This window comes from Cladophialophora yegresii (genome assembly GCF_000585515.1).
Source record: "Cladophialophora yegresii CBS 114405 chromosome Unknown aczIN-supercont1.5, whole genome shotgun sequence".
Classification (NCBI taxonomy): domain Eukaryota; kingdom Fungi; phylum Ascomycota; class Eurotiomycetes; order Chaetothyriales; family Herpotrichiellaceae; genus Cladophialophora; species Cladophialophora yegresii.
Window position 1 is genome coordinate 2,436,889 of NW_006913049.1, and position 18,514 is coordinate 2,455,402.

At 54.0% G+C, this 18,514-nt stretch overlaps 7 protein-coding genes across 7 annotated transcripts; 4 read left to right on the plus strand and 3 right to left on the minus strand.

Moving 5' to 3' along the window:
• Positions 1-306: 306 nt before the first annotated feature.
• Positions 307-4,368, plus strand: A1O7_07608 (uncharacterized protein; the record flags this gene model as incomplete). The annotated part of the gene is made up of 1 exon (XM_007761605.1): positions 307-4,368. The coding sequence occupies one exon, from the start codon at positions 307-309 to the stop codon at positions 4,366-4,368; it is 4,062 nt and encodes a 1,353-aa protein (XP_007759795.1).
• Positions 4,369-5,805: 1,437 nt separating this feature from the next.
• Positions 5,806-7,497, plus strand: A1O7_07609 (uncharacterized protein; the record flags this gene model as incomplete). Its single annotated transcript, XM_007761606.1, has 6 exons — positions 5,806-6,032; positions 6,095-6,516; positions 6,672-6,861; positions 6,949-7,069; positions 7,146-7,307; positions 7,408-7,497. The coding sequence occupies 6 exons, from the start codon at positions 5,806-5,808 to the stop codon at positions 7,495-7,497; spliced, it is 1,212 nt and encodes a 403-aa protein (XP_007759796.1).
• Positions 7,498-8,376: 879 nt separating this feature from the next.
• Positions 8,377-10,128, minus strand: A1O7_07610 (uncharacterized protein; the record flags this gene model as incomplete). Its single annotated transcript, XM_007761607.1, has 2 exons — positions 8,377-9,211; positions 9,269-10,128. The coding sequence occupies 2 exons, from the start codon at positions 10,126-10,128 to the stop codon at positions 8,377-8,379; spliced, it is 1,695 nt and encodes a 564-aa protein (XP_007759797.1).
• Positions 10,129-10,591: 463 nt separating this feature from the next.
• Positions 10,592-12,439, plus strand: A1O7_07611 (alpha-1,2-mannosyltransferase; the record flags this gene model as incomplete). The annotated part of the gene is made up of 2 exons (XM_007761608.1): positions 10,592-10,650; positions 10,702-12,439. The coding sequence occupies 2 exons, from the start codon at positions 10,592-10,594 to the stop codon at positions 12,437-12,439; spliced, it is 1,797 nt and encodes a 598-aa protein (XP_007759798.1).
• Positions 12,440-12,946: 507 nt separating this feature from the next.
• Positions 12,947-14,398, plus strand: A1O7_07612 (alpha-1,2-mannosyltransferase; the record flags this gene model as incomplete). Its single annotated transcript, XM_007761609.1, has 1 exon — positions 12,947-14,398. One exon carries the CDS (start codon positions 12,947-12,949, stop codon positions 14,396-14,398), a length of 1,452 nt encoding a protein of 483 aa, XP_007759799.1.
• A 355-nt stretch (positions 14,399-14,753) lies between these two features.
• Positions 14,754-16,733, minus strand: A1O7_07613 (uncharacterized protein; the record flags this gene model as incomplete). Its single annotated transcript, XM_007761610.1, has 2 exons — positions 14,754-16,330; positions 16,391-16,733. The coding sequence occupies 2 exons, from the start codon at positions 16,731-16,733 to the stop codon at positions 14,754-14,756; spliced, it is 1,920 nt and encodes a 639-aa protein (XP_007759800.1).
• A 538-nt stretch (positions 16,734-17,271) lies between these two features.
• Positions 17,272-18,229, minus strand: A1O7_07614 (uncharacterized protein; the record flags this gene model as incomplete). The annotated part of the gene is made up of 2 exons (XM_007761611.1): positions 17,272-17,665; positions 17,769-18,229. 2 exons carry the CDS (start codon positions 18,227-18,229, stop codon positions 17,272-17,274), a joined length of 855 nt encoding a protein of 284 aa, XP_007759801.1.
• Positions 18,230-18,514: the final 285 nt, after the last annotated feature.

Sequence of the window (18,514 nt, forward strand, 5' to 3'; positions counted from 1 at the left end):
GCGAGTATTAATTACCACAAAGCCTCAAGCCTCAGCGCTTGTACTTGCGGTCTGGACCAGGCTTGGTGCTCTCGAAAGCCGTGGATGTTCCAGGTTTCAAACAACACGAGGATGTCTCGCTTCCTCCTTTTTCATTCCTCCTCATCAGACTGGGGATAACATGCCGACCTTCAATACAGCAACGTCTTCAGTAGGTACAAGTTAACGCTTACAGCCTATTCTCATTCGTCCTCTCTTCCGCGTGCAGCAGCGACCGACCCGGGTAAGCCTTACGGTCTCACGAGGTTCTTACCTGTGACCACAGCAATGGCAGACTCAATAGTACAGGCACTGCGATCACGAAGATTGGCTCTGCAGCTGATAGCTACTGGCACTCTCAGCCCCGATGAGGAGATCGAGGCTCGTGAGGCATCGGCTCAGGTAGCAGAAATGCTGTTCAATGCCACTCGCGACCCGTCTCGCCTGACGGAAGCCACTCAACATTATCAAGCCATCATTCGCCTGCTCAAGACTCCATCACCACGACGAGCCAAGTTCCTCGACAAGCTGGCCTACTTGGAGATGACCGTCTTCGACGTGACCAAATCCATGAAAGTTCTCGATGATTCCATTGCCCATTCGAAGCAGGCGAGAGATGAAGCTCCGCCAACAGATACTTCCTTGCTCCGCAAAATCTACGAAAACCTGGGCTACAGCGTGTCACACAGAGCGCAGCTAAAGGACGACTCCGCGGATCTCGATGAAGCCATCGCCTGTGGCAGGGAAGTCCTCAGACTATCGTCACCGGCCGACGTGGAACATCAGCTAAGCACGAATAACCTTGCTGCTCGGCTACAGGCTCGATACAAAATGCATCATCGCGCGGTCGATGCAGATGAAGCTCTGTCGCTGATCGAAGAACAACTTCACCGTTTCCAGCCTGGTGCGCCACAGCATGGCGCGGCACTGCTGGTAAGAGCTCAGATCCTACACGACAGATATGAACAGACCAAGAACATAGAACATCTTGAACACGCTATCGCCGGCTTCAAGGTCGGTTTGCGGACAGTCGGGATGACACATGAACGAGCCCCAGAGATCCTTCGCCTACTATCGATATTACACAACCAGAGGTACACCGAGACGAATGCCGTTGCCGATCTGGCAGTTGCCGTCGAGTACTCGAAGACCAAGCTTCAGCTGATACCACGGACGTATCAGACTCGACCTGACCACGTCGCAGACTACCTAACTCATCTTGTTGAGTACATCCTGGTGGTAGACTCGCTGGTAACAGTAGAAAAGGCGGTTGAAGAAGCTCGCGCACTACGAGATGAAGTCCCAAAAGCACACACAAAGCGCCACTCCACCAATCTGTCCCTAACCGGCATATTGTCAAAGCGATGCCAATTATCGCAGGGTGTCAGGCACTTGGCCGAGGTCGTCTCCCACGCACTGGACAGTATTGACGCATGGAACGAGAAGCTCAACATCACCCAGTCCAAGGTTCCCACGGAAGATCTTCGTCGTTTTTCTACATTCCTGAGGAAGGTCGAGGTCGCTCCCGAGGAGGCCCCTGTAAGACATCAGGCTCTTGAGCAACTCTTCAAGTGGCATTTGGTTGTCCATCAATCTCGGACGCCGCTCGACACTATCGTCAATATGGCGCATCGTCATGGCGACGAACTCAATGTCTTCTCACGGAATTTTGACTCCAACGAACGGCTTTCAGAAGAGCAGATCAGATCCGGTATTGAAGTGCTGCAGAAGGAAACGAGCGCAAACAATGCCGAAGATGGGGACAGACGAGCAAGACTGCGCGCCTTCAACCGGGACGACCATACCGATCCATTCTTTGGTCATAGGCAGCTGGCAGTTGATCCTTTGCGCAAACGCCTAATCGTTTCCATGGAGGGCCTTGTCAAGAGCGTCTTAGGCTACAGCGATGACGAGGAAGAGCCAAAGTCATGGGCAGAATACGAAGCTCGAGAAGCTCGACTCGAGCGTGAGAGCTTTGTAAAAGACAAAAAGCAAGGAAAATTCCCTAATCCTAAACTTTGCCGGGTATGCAGACACGTCAAGCTGCTCAAGCCTTCGGATCATGGCGCGAAGTTTACCTGGAATACTGAGCAATACTTTCCCTTTGGGACGTATGCTCAGCTGCTCACGAGGAAGCACTGCTCCATCTGTCGCTTGGTGTTATCACTCTGTTCAGCGGACAGGGGGAGCTCCCTACATCCTCAACTGGCTCAGATTGATCGAGAGATTCAAGGCACACAGTTTCATGCGCAGAAACTCCCTTCTGGGGAGATCCTGCTGGGCGTAGAATATGGCATGATAACTGTTGGTGCCTTGAGAATCGTCAACCAGAGAAATCTGCCAGAAGCTGTAAGACAAACGACACAAGCATCCACTCTGAGATCTGTCCTCGAAAATGCGCATGGAGCTGGGCTTCCGGTTGACCAAGGAGATCAAAGAATAGACATCCAAAAAATACGTGGCTGGCTCTACGACTGCCATATTAACCACGGCGAACTCTGCAATGATCTGGACGACAGTCAGAGATACGCCGATGACATACCATTGATTCTTGTCGACGTTCAGGAAAACTGCCTGGTCTCAGCGACATCGGCAGAGAGGTATTTCACTCTCAGCTACGTCTGGGGTAAAGTTGACATTGCCACTACCACAAGGGCCTTGCTCAAAGATCGCCTGCAAAAGTCGAGCTTGGATCCGGCAAAGTTTCCCAACACCATAAGAGACGCGATGACAGTGGTTCAAGCCATGGGCGAGCGATATTTATGGACCGATGCGCTTTGCATAATCCAGGATGATGCCGTCATACGCGAACGAGACATAACGCGGATGGATATCGTGTACAAGAAAGCATTTGCCAACTTGGTGGCCCTCTCCGGGACTGATGCCGGTGGCGGACTGCCAGGTGCTACAACCAATTCAAGACCTCCCCAGAAGATTGAAGTGCTCCAAATCACCAAGGGCTCTAAGGATCTTGGCCTGCGAGACGAGCCCGGTGCCGAGACAGAAGCGGTCTACATCGTCGCCACCCCCCATCCACTCTCATCTGCTCAGACAAGCTCAATGTGGAATACGCGTGGCTGGATCTTACAGGAACAGACGCTTGCGCGTCGAAACATCTACTTCTCGTCCAACTATGTGTATTTCCAGTGCAACGAGAAGACCCTTTGCGAAGTCACCTTGGAAGGGAAGTATATCAACAACCCCAAGGACGACGAGGACGACGAGGATCAGACGACCGGCTTCACTATCAAGAACCCAGTCTCGGAACTCAGGAAGCTACACCGCACCCCGCCACAGGATCATCTGAAGGGCGTCTTCAAGGCCTACAGCGAACTGGTGGAGATCTACTCGACACGGAAGTTGACGCTGCCAACGGACATTCTTGATGCATTCTCCGGAATGCTCTCAGCATTCAAAGAGGAGTTCAAAAGCGAGACTTTGCATGGCCTCCCCATTGCCGCGCTTGACCTAGCCCTTTTGCGGACTCCATCCGAGACGCTGAAGAAAAGACCTGGGAGAAAGCCAACCGACACATCTCCATCCGCTGCGGCTGGATCCAATTCGTCAGCGCCTGCAACAACGGGGCAAACCTTCCCAACATGGTCCTGGGCCGGCTGGATCGGTGGTGTTGACTACCGCCTCTTGCCACTAGACAAAGAACCCCCTCCTGAGTCCCTCATTGCAGAGATTTACATCCTTCGTGCGGGCAAAATACTCTGCCTACGCGGGTACCAGCGCCCCTGTCTCGACGAGACCGCCAAAGCCTCACCCGAACTCTTGAGGGCATACTTCGGCCGCATGAGCATGGAAGTGCGACAAGCAATGCCAGATACCATACTGCACATGTTTGTCCCTCACGTTATGAACGCCGGATTCTCCATCTGCACAGGCAGAGCCCCGGATTATCTGAGTAACGCTCGGCACGTGTATCTGCAGACAAAGCAGGCTGTCGTGCGCATTCACGACGAGCATGGCAAACACTGCGACATCCTCTTCGAACATATCGACTACCACGCTTTGCTTGCGCAGATCTCCTCCTCCTTTCCCACGGAAACGAAGACTCTCCGAGATCACATTAAGATACTGCGCACGCTGGACGATAAAGCCATCGTCGCGGTCTCGCAGTCCAAAGATGTATATGGAGACCGCGCCACCCTGAGCAGAGTCGAGGGCGATATCAAGCGATTCGATCCCTATGAGTTCCCCGCGAAGGGGCCGGATAGTGCGCTGGTGAACGTCCTGGTCTTACAGTCTGGCGACGGTGCATTCGAAAGGGTCGCTGTGGGCCAGATTCATATCAAGGCGTGGCGAGAGGCTGGGCCGAGGAGGGCGTGGGTTAAGATAGGGTAGGCCGAAGAGGCCTCCAGCGACGACACCGGCTGCTGCCCGAGACTTTCCATCATCTTTCTCACATTCCTGAAGGGTGCTCGCAGTTGGCCATCTTCGCCGACGAAGCTGAAGATACAGTACGGATGCTTGTTCCGCCTGTCGCCGGTGGTTTTTGTCTTGCAGTGGTTGTGCGGTGGCTGGTGCAGCTTGAATTTCTGGCACTTCCCGGCAGAATCTGCGGCTAGGCCGGCATACCCACGACCTTTGCCGTCTCCGGGGAGTGACTTGGCGGCATTTGAGAGTGGAAATCTGAGCTCAGTCTCGTCCGCGCCTAGCGAGGTCCCAGTCTCGAGCTGCTTGATCCAGAAGGTTTGATGCCAGGGTAGACGACCTGGTGGCAGAATATCCGCCTATTCGCTGATCTGGATTGTGAGGCCAACGATCAACGATGGGATTGATTGATCCTGCAGAATCGCAACCGTAGAACAAGCACTGCATTTGATGGGCGTTGTGACTAGCTCCGAGCAGTTCGCGTTAGCAGCGCAACGGTCCTCTACGACAAGAAGGCTGTGCTGCTTAACCGACATGCGTTAGTCCTTCTTGAATACGGGCGGGCGAGTTCGCCTAGCAGCTGAATATGCAGCAGTTCATATCGAGACTGACACTTTCGAAAGAGGGGGAACTCGGTGCAAAAAGTCTGGAATTCCTATTTGATCGGTCAACCACCAGCTCGCTAAGCCTCTGGCTTTGTACACGGCATGTGACAAAATTGTGCGATGGACACGAACGCAGCTGTAGAGGAATGCATGGTCGACGAGATGGAGGCGATGAGGTACATTGCGGCAGCCAACTTGATGCCTCCTAGACGGAGAGCAGCGTAGAACGGCCAGCATGATTTGGCAGGGCGCTGCTCCGTCGTCGGGACGGTCGCAGGCAACAAATAATTCTGGGTAGCAGACTGCAAGATGCCCGTATGGTATTCTGAGGAGATGCCTCTACGTCTTTGCTCCTGATGCATGGCTTTGCGGGGAATCTGGCCCCACGCAACAAGACATACAGCAGACACGTAAGAACGAACGTGTGGGGGGGACGAGTTCGTGGAGGAGGGGAATCCGTGCCTTCTGCTTTACTTAGTACCTTCTGGTATCCCGGTCTTAGCTCTGACTTGGCTCGACCATCGACAAATACTTCATCGAAGCCAACACGATCAGAGCCTATACGACAGCTTCTTTGAGGGAATAGAGTCCGCTCGAATCGACACAAATCCATCTCCGACCAGCCAGCAACGATTGAATCGAGGACCCTCGCAAGCGCTGGGCTGAGTGAACGTCCCACTTTCTCACCAACGTAGGTCTAGTCAGCGGATTAACTCCATCACCATCGAACTCAATCTGTCCGTCTACGTCCCATAACACCACCATCTCTATCCATACCTTCTGTCCTTGCAACACCCACATCATGTCAGGATACGACACAATCCCCCAGGGCGCCAATATACAAGTGGACAAGTTCACCCTGTCCATCCCGGACCAGGAACTCCAGGACTTCAAAGACTTGCTCCGCCTTTCCAAATTAGCCCCAAAGACATACGAGAACCTGCACGCCAACGCCAAGGACGGCGAGTTCGGCGTCAGCCACGAATGGATGAGCAAGGCCAAGGACTTCTGGCTGAACGAGTACGACTGGTGAGTAGTACCGTTAAATGCACGGCCACTTGCGATACATTCTACGACTGACACGACCCCAGGCGTGCGATCGAAAAGCAGAACAACTCCTTCCCCAACTTCGTCGCCCACGTGAAAGATGACAACGGCGAGGTCTTCAAGATCCACTTCGTCGCTCTCTTCTCCAAGAAGCAGGACGCCGTGCCGCTCCTGTACATGCACGGCTGGCCCGGTAGCCACCTTGAACATCTCGACATCTTCGACCTGTACCGCAACAAGTACTCGCCCGAAGAGCTCCCTTACCACACCATTGCCGTGTCGCTGCCCGGCTGGACGCTCAGTTCCGGCCCACCCTTGGATCGGGACTTCGATACCGAGGACATTGCTCGCATCATGAACAAACTCATGATCGGGCTAGGCTTTGGCAGCGGCTACATTTGCCAGGGCGGCGATATCGGGTCCTTCACGGCCAAAGTGATTGCCGGGACTTATGACGAGTGCAAAGGTGAGCTTGGGCCTACAGTGACCAATACCCAAGAAGGCGAATACTGACACGAGAGGCTATCCTTGTAGGTGTCCACTGTGAGTCTCTCTCCCAAGCAGCGCTCGCGCGTAGCCCAGAAGAGCCAAGCCTAGATCCCGGCTAACCATGTGGCTTAGACAACTTTGCCATCTCTGGCGAGCCGCCGAAAGATGTGGACGAGAGCAAAATCACGGAGGTGGAGAAGAAAGGCATGGAGCGGATGCAGGCATTCTACATGACCGGCAACGGCTATGCGCGCGAACACGGCACCAGACCCGCGACGATCGGCTTCGTCCTGGCGGCGAGTCCGCTCGCCCAGCTTGCGTGGTAAGAATCAACGGCCCTATCCTTCGTGGTGTGACATGCTCTATGGAATGAGCACGAGTATTGACCATGGCATCACCACGTGCGTAGGATCGGCGAGAAATTCCAAGAATGGACCGACGAAACCCCTCCGCTCACCAAGATCCTCGATTCCATCACCCTATACTGGTTCACCGAGTCCTTCCCCCGCTGCATCTACTGCTATCGCGAGGTAGGGCGCTCCTGACTCGTGATCCTCCTCTCGTCAATTACATCACATGCTAATCTCAATTCTCCGCGGTGCTCAGTTCTCCATCCCAGGCAGCCGCGGCCTGCCGCACGGGAATCCAAAATACAACAACGACAAGCCGGTCGCGTACTCGTGGTTCCCCAAGGAACTGGCGCCCGTGCCTAGAGAATGGGTCGAAAAGCAGGGCCATAAGCTTGTCTTTTTCCGCCAGCACGAATCGGTGAGTTCTACTCCCACTCTGGGATAAAATCCCGAATCCCGCAAGCGACTTCCAGGCCCGTGGCCGGTAGCTAACGTGTGCTCTCGCTCTCAATCGTTAGGGAGGTCACTTTGCCGCCATGGAGAAACCGAAAGAAATGCTAGAAGACATGGAGGAGTTCATCAAGACGATCGGTTGGCCCGTGAAGTGAGTGCTAGAAAGTGAGAGGGGAGAGCTCGTGAAGTGCCCGGGCAACAAATTCGTTGACCGTGGATTGTAGCCCCAGCCACGCTGTGGAGCCGATGAGCCGTCCGAGTCCGCAGAGAGCCAGGCAGATTCTTGCTAAGTAGAGTGAGTGGGTAGGTCTGGAATGTCATGGCTTGGAAAACTACTTGGTGCATTGATCCGCGGAGAGCCGTTGTAATGGTTGAGTGCATTCTAGATGCCCCGGGCTGTGTGGAACGATATCAGTCCAGCAAGGATGACATGGGACAAAGTGCTTCGGTACCAGCTGGCAATCCGAGTTCCAGGTGGTGGTGCTGGCACACTCCGCACATGCAAGCACAGTAGGACGGGGCCAATATTTTGCATTTTTGCAGCAGGATCGGCTAGCCAAGTCGGTCGACATCACGGTAGGTGCGTCAGCAGAGTTTCTCCTGACGGTTGCGATTATGCCAGTGACATGCGGGATGCTGGAGCTCGCAAACCGATTGTTGCTGCCGCAAGCGGCTGGGTTTCACCAGGCTATGGCGTGACGGCGGATTGGGTTTTCGTGACATCTGTCACGGGATGCTAACGCCTCGTACGGAGACTTCGTGTTGCCTCAACGAGCTCGACAAATTTCCTGCCCCTTGAACGTTGTCGGAGTCGAGAAGGGGCATGGTCGACGAACTTCCGGCTTTACTGAAAGCCTTTCGGCGAGCAAAATAATCCGCGACCTTCCGACCAGCCACGACGTCATCAGCTTCAAATACCCTGCCTGACCCGAAGTCAACCCAGCGCTCATTGATCATCCGAAGGTTCCTGAGAGAAGCCGATGACTGTACATTAATGATACTGCGGTGGTGATACCAACATGGGAGACAAGACCTCAACAAATTGCGCACTTCTCATCTGGGATTTGCGAAGCTTCGACTTCTTCCCATATCAAGGCACAGGGTGCAAGGCATTCACTGTCTAACCAAAGAAAGCTGGAGAGTATGTTCCTGACTCTCGGCCACTTGGAGACACTCGCCGTGCCACCGTCTATCCTAGCGGTTCTAGCGGCACTGACGTGTTCCACCAAGAAGTCAACAAACCAGTCGTAAAGGGAGGTGCCTTTGACAAGCCAAGCGGTCATTAGGGTGGCCCAAAGGAGCACATCGCGGTATGCTGGGTCTTCATGCAGGCTCAAGTTGGTGGTTGCAACCTGCAGGCACAGTCGGATGCGTTGGGCATACGGTATTGTGACGTCTATGCTGTCGTGGAGATTTGGCAGGAGAACTGTCATTTGGAAGACAAAGGTGCATAGTCGGCACAATTCGTATAGTGCGAGGGCTTGACGTGGTGTAGCGGGCGGGCTACCTTGCCCGAGATCTTCAGGATATAGTTCTTCCGATAAGTCGGGCAGGGTTAGGAGTTCATGCTGATTCAGATTTCGGGCGAAGATGATAATTTTGATTGGTGGGGCTTCAGGCTCGCCGTGTTGGTAACTGTCGAAGGCAATGGTTATGTCGCGGACTCCACGCAGAACGCTCAGGAGGTCGATGGCCTCTGCTAAACCTATGTATTCCAAGAACCCAAAGCCAGAGGTAAGGGCAGACAAATTCTGCATCGCAGGGCTGCCAGGTTGACTAGTCGACCAAGAGCAGGTGACGAGCAACGACGGCATGAATAAAGGAAAAGCGGGTTTCGTCTGGAACATCATTGAAGTGTGAATGTCAAAGCTGCGGTCTTTGTCAGTGAGTCATGTACGAAGGCGCTGGTGGACTGGGTCCGCTTACGAAGCGATAGCAAAGGCAAGACCTGGAAACTGAATTGTGTGTAGTCCTCCTTTCATCTTGACCACTTCGATGAGCGCCCTCCAGTGTTGCCATTCGTACTCCATAGAAGCATAAAACTGGCCATCTTGCTGAGCGGCCATCGTTCTCTTCTCGTGCTTCGTCACTGAGGTGACCTTCTCTCCATATCCTAGTATCGCCAACAGAGCCATGGCGAAAATGACTCCGTCGCTCAATGCCGTTTCGCTAGACTGTGAAGCTTTCCTCAATGCCTTTAATGCCTCCCCTTTGCTCTTCAAACGCAGGAGCGCGCTTCTAGTGTTGTCAACAATCGGTGATTGATGGAAAGCTTTATGCGTTGCACCAGAGTAGACGAGAGTGTGGAAGCATACCGGAAAGCGGATCGCCGTATCCATGACGGCTTTCTTCGCCATAAGGAGAGATTCCGGCTTGTCATTCGGAGCGAAAAGTGTCCACTGGAATGAGATGGCATGGTCGAGCATCTCATGTATAATCAGTGAATGATCCGAGGTGCAATAGCTGTCGAAAGGGTCAATCCGCCCAGCTCCAAGGACGGTCACCGGGCCAGGAACTGTTGTGTCGGATGTCGCGAGAACATTGCTACTCTTGTCACCACAGACCACCGCCTCAGACCTTGGGAGACCCCCACCCAACTTGGCCTTCAGTGCCGAGTGTTGAGCGCGATTCGCCGCCGACTTCTGGCTGTTGCTAGCCGTCTTTCTGAGCAACTTGGCCTTTCGATGGTAAACCCTAGCGGCGTGTTGCTGGGGTGATTCTTCGGCAGTCTCGTCGAGGTCATAGGAGTCCTTTGAAGGGTTGTATGGCAAGAATTGCAGCCGCATGTTGGCATCGATTCAGAACAGCTGGGTGACACGTTAGTTCCTAATTGATTAGCTAAGTTGGGCCCGTAAGCGACGTCTCGAACTCTCCAAGGACCTGGTGGAGGGTGAGGGCTACAGGCAGATCTCCTTGAGTTCACCGTCAAGGAGCAGCACACACGCAATAGGCTGAGATGGTAGACTTGCACCGGGTGCCGGTAAAAGCAGCAGCATGATTGATGAACCGAGAGACTGATGCCCGCACCTTCTTTCCCGGTCAATCGCCCACAACAAGATGGAAGCTGGGAGAGGTGGAAGAAGGACCGACTCGGATTAAGGATGTTCCGCACTCCGTCAACGCTTGGGCGGAAAGAGTAAGGTCGCTGGAATCACACGTCTGTCTTCTTTACACCTGGACTGTTTCTCGTCGACATCCGTTCCGATTTCTGTGGCACATTCCACTTGCAGTGGATTCGGTGACAGAGATATGGACCCAAGTCTAGAAGATTTCAAGAGGCGAACGGACCCCATCAAGCTACCTCGAGGGTGAGGCCGAGATCCACGTCGAGGAGTAATTAACACACTAACGAAGTCAAGAGCCAAAGGTCAACCTACTCCTCAGCCAGCGCCTACGACATTCTATCTGCCGTTGGATATTGCCTTTTACTTATGCCTTGCTTCTCACATCCTCGGTGCGTTGTACGCTCCGATTCAAGACTGCGATGAGACTTTTAACTACTGGGAACCGTTGCATTACCTCACCCATGGTTACGGCCTTCAGACATGGGAGTATTCTCCAGGATTCAGCATACGGAGCTGGGCTTATATCGCCTTACATGCCGTCCCGATCAAGGTCGTCAGCTTTCTTGGGCGATCAAAGACTTTCGAGTTCTTCGCGCTGCGTGTAATGCTGGCTTTGGTTTGCGCGGCGACCGAAGTTCGTCTCTATTCCACTATATCTCGGACCATCAATCCGAGGGTCGGGGTGATATACCTCACGATTGTTGCCTTTACACCGGGATTTTTCTATGCTTCCTCGGCTTTCTTGCCCTCAAGTTTCGCCATGTACACCTCAACCCTTGGACTGACAGCCTTCATGAATTGGCATGGCGGCACCAAAACAGCTGTCGGCATTATGTGGTTTGGTGTTGGCGCACTGCTTGGGTGGCCCTTCTCGGGTGCTTTGATTGTTCCGTTTGTCGTTGAGGACTGGCTCATTGCACTAGTAGGGCAAAGCAATCTTTTCGAAGCCGCAAGGCGGTATCTGGACGGTGTGGTCCGATGTCTGGTCGTGCTAGCTCTCCAAGTCAGCATTGATACGTTCTTCTACCACAAAGTTACAGTCGTGCCCTGGCGAATTGTGGCATACAATATCTTTGGCGGCAAAGATCGTGGACCAGACATCTTTGGGACTGAGCCATGGCATTACTATATTCGTAATCTGCTGCTCAACTTCAACATCTGGTTCGTCCTCGCAGCAATCTCGGCACCACTTTACCTGTTCCAGGCGATAATTCTGCGACAGCACACCACGAAGCAATCAATTCTCAGGACACTCACCTTCCTCTCACCCTTTTACCTCTGGCTGGGCGTTTTCACCCTTCAGCCTCACAAAGAAGAACGATTCATGTTTCCAGCGTATCCCTTCCTGGCATTGAATGCTGCCATAGCATTTCATTCTCTCCTAGCGTGGATCGGGTCAACAGATTCGGTCATCTTCGGCAAGATTCCTCCGAAAGCCAAACTAGCTGTTATCCTACCTGTCGTTCTACTGTCGATCAATGCTGGCCTGCTGCGTATTGTTGGTACGGTTACTGCATATCGAGCTCCCCTGCAGATATACGATGTTCTGGGAACATCAAACATGACCCACCATGCGGACACAGTCTGCTTTGGTAAGGACTGGTATCGCTTCCCCTCTTCACACTTTCTGCCCAACGGCGTGCACGCGAAGTTCATCAAAAGTGAATTCGATGGACTCCTGCCCGGCGAATTTCACGAGGGCAAGACTGGATTCGGATTCTTTGCGGGCACCTGGTTGATACCGCCCGGAATGAACGATCGGAACGAGGAAGATCCCGGAAAATATATTGACGTTCAGTTTTGCACGTTCCTTGTCGACTCGTACATGCCCGGGATGGAGGCCACCGAGCACGAACCTCTGTATATCCCGGACGAAGAGCACTGGGAAAGAATTGTCTGCGCACCATTTCTAGATCCATCAAAGACGGGACTTCTTGCCCGAACCATTTGGATACCCGATCTACCAGTAATACCACCCAGGTATCGGCGGCATTGGGGAGAACACTGCCTCCTGCGCCGGAAAACGCCCTGAGAGCAGGTGTCAGGAGACATCCGGGTTGTCAACAGCTAAGGAAGCTGCATTTGTGGTAATTGCCTTGAACAAACGTGCGGATTCGGAGCCGCGCCCATGTCCATTTGCCTGAGAAGTTGGGAGGTCGCGGTGGCTTGCCACGAGCTGTTCGTGGCCCTGAGGAGAGGAAATCGCCATTCCCAAACAGGCAGTTTTGTCCAGGATCAGCATGGCCCGCGATTGGACGATGGCACCCATTTTGACATCACCCGTCGATTGATAAGGGCTTCAGTGGATGGCGAGGGGCAAAGCGATAACAGCCATTGTCCTACTCGTTGATGATTGGGACGTTCAATATCTGGGGTAGGCAAGCTTCTGGCGCGACCAAATTGATGGGCTGATGTTTCGAAATCAGACATCCAGTCCACCACCTAACTCTTCATATATGCAGGGCCTCACACTACTTTTCCATCTCCTTGGGGCCTATTCATTCTTACAATCCAGTCGCGTTACAGCGCCGCCGGCACCATGAACTCAGAAACTATCAAACGGCGAGTTTCTGACTTGATAGCTCGGTCACAACCATATGTCGATCAGACCAGGGAAAACATACAACCATATGCCGAAAAAGCAAAGGGACATGTAAGGCCATTCATGGACGAGGCGGCCGCTCAGTTTGAGAGATCCAAACACCACTGTTCCTCAGCTCTCAGCTCGGCCCAGACAGACTTCCACAGGCTCTCCCAACAACCTCACTTCAAGGAGATCGCCTACGGCCTGATACTGCTGCTCTTCGTCACCATCACCCTCGCGCGATACATATCTTACCGCCACTCGCGGACGCCATCCTCCCGCCCATCAACTCCCACGACACCACGTCTCGAGAAAGCAACCACCTACAGCAGCTCTCCGCCGTCCACGCGCAAACCAGGAACATGGCCGCCCTCGACATTCGCGCGCCCCAAACCACCGCCCTATGAAAACTGGTCCATCGAGCACACCAAGCCGCTCCCCTACCGCCCTTTCCGCCACGGCCCAAAGTACTTCCAAACCATGGGCCTCCGCAACGTCAAGTGGGACGACTGGATCGAACTCGACAACCACTTCCCCCGCTTCCACGGCGACAAGGCGCGACGCATCACCGAACGCGGCCATAAATGCTGCAAGACCGCCCCCGAAGCATACCCCGCGGCCATCGAACTCCTGGAAGAACTACGATCCTACCTTCCAGATCGATACCCCTCGCTCTACGCGCGCACCGACAAGGGCATCAAGAACCTCTGGAGCGGCGAGGACCTCGACACGACAAGCGACCCCTTGCCCGAAGACCCGATGCAGACAGCGGCCCGCCTTGTGCAGGACGACCTGGCCATCATGATCGAGCGGCCGGACGGCCAATACTACCTACTGGCTGGGGCGATCCTGCTCGCGGGCTTCTGGCGCCTGGAAGACAAATACGGCATGCCGCTCAGCGAGATCCACACGTCAGGCGACGTGCCGCAGTACCGCGAAAAGCTCGAGAAGGGCATGATGAACTTCTTCCGCCGCCTCAAGCCCGAGGAGCTGGTCGCGCGGAACAACTACTTTTTGCAGGTCGACGAGGATCTCGCCTGGTCGTACAGCATCGGCAGCGAGGACCGGCCGGACATCAGCTGGAACACGGCCGAGAAGAACCGCGCCATCGAGCATCACTACTTCCGCTCGGAGAGGCAGACGTTGCGCCGCTTGCCCAAGAGTGGAGGGGTGGTGTTTACGATCCGCACGTATTTCCACCCGATCACGGAGATCGCGCAGGAAGATTATGTCCCGGGGAGGCTGGCCAGTGCTGTTCGAAGCTGGGGCGATGATGTGAGTCGGTATAAGGGCAAGGAGAAGTATGAGGCCGTGTTGCTCGAGTATCTCGACAAGAAGCATCAGGAGCAGCTGGACAGGGGGTTGAAGTTGGAAGAAGAGGACGAGAAGAGGATTTATCCGTGGTAGCATACAGTATGTTCTGTGGTCGGTTGAAAAAATGAACATTACATATTGAAGCACGCCATTCTTTGCATGCATGCATGTATATGTTGAGCTTTTGCGTCAGCTTTCTTCTTCAGCCGCAGCATTGCCTCATCTACGTTGCTTGTAATGGTCCACCGCCCGGTATTCTGTACCGGGTTCCTCTCCGTATCATTTCCGCTTAGAAAGCCACGGGTTCCAATATCACCTGTGTACGCATGCACAATTCGCCTCCGATAGGCATGAAGACTGAAGGGCATAGACGTTTGCTCTTCCGTGCTCAGCGTACTCATCTGTGCAGTTCCTCCAACCCAGGAGGGGGCAATCCTGATTTCATTCCTCACACACGACTCCTTCTCCCTTTGTCGGCTTTCCCATCCTCGCCCTTCTCCAGCTCCTCTTTCACCTTCCTCCTCTCCCTTGCCTCTCTGACCATGACCTCATCCCGTTCCTTGACCCAAGCACATTCGTCGCGAAATTCACAAATGCGGCACTTCCATGCATCGTTGACCTCGACGCCCCTCGGCTCTCTGTCTCCTTTCCAGAACCCAAGCGACGCGTACAGTTGGGACGTCAGGAACGAGGGGTTGAAGAGGAGGGATTTGCTTCCCAGAACGCGCGTCTCGTCGTTGGAGTGGTTGTAGTTTGTGGCGATGTAGCGGGCCGTGAGGATGGGGGAGAGGCGCGTCGGTTGCGAGGGCGGGTCTGGAAGCTGAGAGAGCGAGGAAGGAGGTGGGATGGTTGGATCTTGGAAGTCGGGACCTGCTGTCGCGGTGTCTGTGTTGGGTTGGGTGGTCGTGCTCGTAGCATTTGGGTGAGAAGATGAAGAAGCGCTGGATACCGAGGCGAGGAGGAACGTCTGGCGAAGCTGCTCCAGCATGAATCCCCACAGGGCTGTCAGCGTATTGTGCTGGAGGAGGATATCCAGCGAGTCCTGAGTTGACGATGGCGTGAGGTTGTCGTGCCTCATGTCGTCACTCTGCTGGGACATGGCGACGAGCTCTTGATTCAGCCCGCCTATCTGGGCGATGAATGAGTCTGAGAAAGTCTCATTCACGTCGAAGGCATATCTCTCGGCGAGTTGAGAAAGCATGAACTTTCCTTGAGCCAGATTTTCGAGCATGTGATGATAGAGGTGCAGCTGGACGAGCGTAGGTCGCATGGCTGAACCGGTGGGCAAGGTCGGTGTCTGTCGTGTTTTGACGTCTGTGATGTAGATTTTCCTATCGTCGCCCCCGGGTTTGCTACTGTCAGGCTGGCTGGACTTGTCGCCACCACCTCCATCGTCTCCGAGGGCTTGCTGTAGCGACTGGCCTTGGGCTCTGTTCTCGCTTGTAACGAGATAGTCCCTGATACTGGCCTGATACTCTGGCAGTGGGGGCTCAGTGTCCTTCTTCTTCTGTAGGTTTTGGCTCATCTCTTCCAGCTTTGGATCGGGACACTCGTAGCTGAGCTCGTCGATCACTCCATTGACCAGCTCTCCGCCGACGGATCCCCAGATCTCCAGCTCTCTGGTCTTGCCTGTCTCCCTCAGCGTGCGCAGACCTTGGATGATGTTCCATATCCTCAATCCCCAGCTGTCCTCTTTCTTGGTGATTTCCACGGGGACTGTGGTATGGACTTCATCTTCCAGTGCTTGGTGGACAGCACTCCCTTGTTTCATGGCAGGTGTCCTCCTTTTGCGACCATGCTTGGTCAGAATGTAGTAGTATTGCAATTCGCACCACGACGGCGAGATGAGATCGGTGACAGAGAGGGCTTTCTTGGGCGGTTTGCGGAATCGTTCGAGGGGGGTTCGAGTGTCTGGCCCGGTGGGCTGGAGAGCTGCATCTTGTCCGTCGTCGTTTGGCGGAGCAGCCTCGTCGTCCTTCAAAGCCTTCGCGACTTCTTTATCGCCTTGACTACGTCTCCGTTCGGCTAGCCGCTGGTCAGCTCGTCAGCAAGACAAGCAGTGGAATCTGCCCCGGGGTAGCTCACCACTCTCGTCGCGTATGTTCTGCTGCTGCTGCTGGGTCCCAACAGATTGGCTTGGAAGCCCCCATTGACGCGTCGTTTCGACACCACGCACCTTGGGCAGATAAACGCCCCGAGGGTCCTCATAGTCCTCGATGTCTGTCACGACCAAAGGCGCGTCTGCTAACGCGTCTTCTCTCCGCTGGTTGGCCGCCTCGAGAAGGAGTTGATCAATTATCTCAAGCGTCTCAGGGTCGTCTGCGAAGTCACTGTACGCGTCGAGGTCTTCATCTTCGAGCACGTCGGTTGTTTCCTTGTGATAATCCGATTCAAGTTGCATGTCCAGGGTGGTATCTGGCGTTGACATCGCTGAGGCCTGGTAGTGGGCGAACAATGGGGATGTAGGCGTCATGATTCTTCAATTTTCCACCATGATTTGAAACATACGAGAGAGACAAGGTGCTCTGCGTGGGGCATTCCCAACTGTAAATCTCAAGAAGATACATCGTTGTAATGAATTAGTTGGTCTGTTTCCCGCCCTCAGGCAAGGTAGATTTGAGCTACCTCTGCCTGGTCAATCGCGGTCATGTTGACGCGCCGTGGGGCACGAGCACAAAGGCACGAGAAGATATGACCCAATCGATTACATGTTGCTGCCATTCTGGTCTACTGTATGATTAGGCTGGCATTGCTGCCTGTGTTTTATTTACTGGCCAAATTCTATGGTGTTCGCTCAGCCTATTCCTTTAGCATCGGCTTCGCCTAGGTCTATCGGTCGTCCAAAACGCATGCTCGCTGACCATGTCGAATCCTGCGAGATCTCTAAGCATGCCTTGCCGCACATATCTGTTCCTTCTAATCGTCCTCGTCTGGAACAAGATCTTTGAGGTTGTCCTTGTACAGCTCTATTTCACGACCGTGCCCTGCGGTATCACGGGGTTACTCAGTGTATCAACCTGCGCCTCAATCTTTTCTTCCTTCCTGTTCAAGAAGCTCAAATAGCACTGCCATGCCACGGCAAAGATCCCCGAAAACATGAACCTGTACTGCGGCGCAATGAAGGCGAACGAGAAAGCCGTGACAGCCGGCCACAGCTTCAAGGAGTTGAGCATGCTGACAGGGACGGTGGTCCTGATGCGGGTGATAATGCCGGAAGCATGTTCGCCGGTCAGCAGCGCTTGCATACCGAAGAAGTAGGAGTTGAACACGGGTGTGAAGACCGCTTGATTAACAGCCACTTTGGTGGCAATAGATCCGACTTTGGAGGAGTAGTTGAAGTTCCGTCCCAGGAAAAGAAACCTGCAATGCATGCTCGTCAGCTTCTGAAATGTGCTCCTGTCTCGGATATCGCAAGAGCACGGTCGTCTCCAAGCCTTGTTCCATGGGCCCATTGGTGTCTTACCACTTATATCCAGGAATGGCAGCAATCGCTCCGATGGTCAACATCCGCAGCGTTCTCCAAGGATCGTAGAGTTCTCCACCAATATCTTGCGCGAGTAGATCACCGCATAGGTAAGTTGTCAGAGTCGTACATAGTTGGACCGTGTATGGCCTCTTCGCCTGCGTGCGATGAAACCATCTGAAGAAGTCCGAGACGGGACCTAGCCGGTGATACCATAGCTGGATGGGAATATCGACTGGCTCGATAGGCTTTGCGGTCTCGCCAACTGGCACCTCGTTGAGCGAGTGAGGCGGCAAGTCGTTGGATCTTGCTGGCTGGGGAGTGGTTTGGTCTTTCGGAGGATTGGTGGAGGAGTTTCTCTGCGCTTGTTGCTTGTGTCGCACTCGCAATCCCTGTGTTCGTTGCCGCAGCCATGGCGACCTGGCGCTGAACTTGAACGCTGCGCGCTGCAGTGGGTGCATCATTCCTGTCAGATGCCATGATGGATAGAAATGTCAGCGACCTCATAAGACGCATTATCCGTTGGAGATTTGCGCAAAACTAATCCCTATGTCGGAGCAGGTTAGAGACGCAATAGCCCCAAAGATCTGTTCCGGGTTATGCAGGTCCACCGATTGCTGCCCGATGACGCCCGTAGCGGGTCCCTAACGCGGGCCATCTTAGGCACCGATCCTTTAGCTTTTACACTTCATACAGAAGGACACGCCTCGAGTGAACGCAAAAATCTAGAGGAACAGCTGGGAACA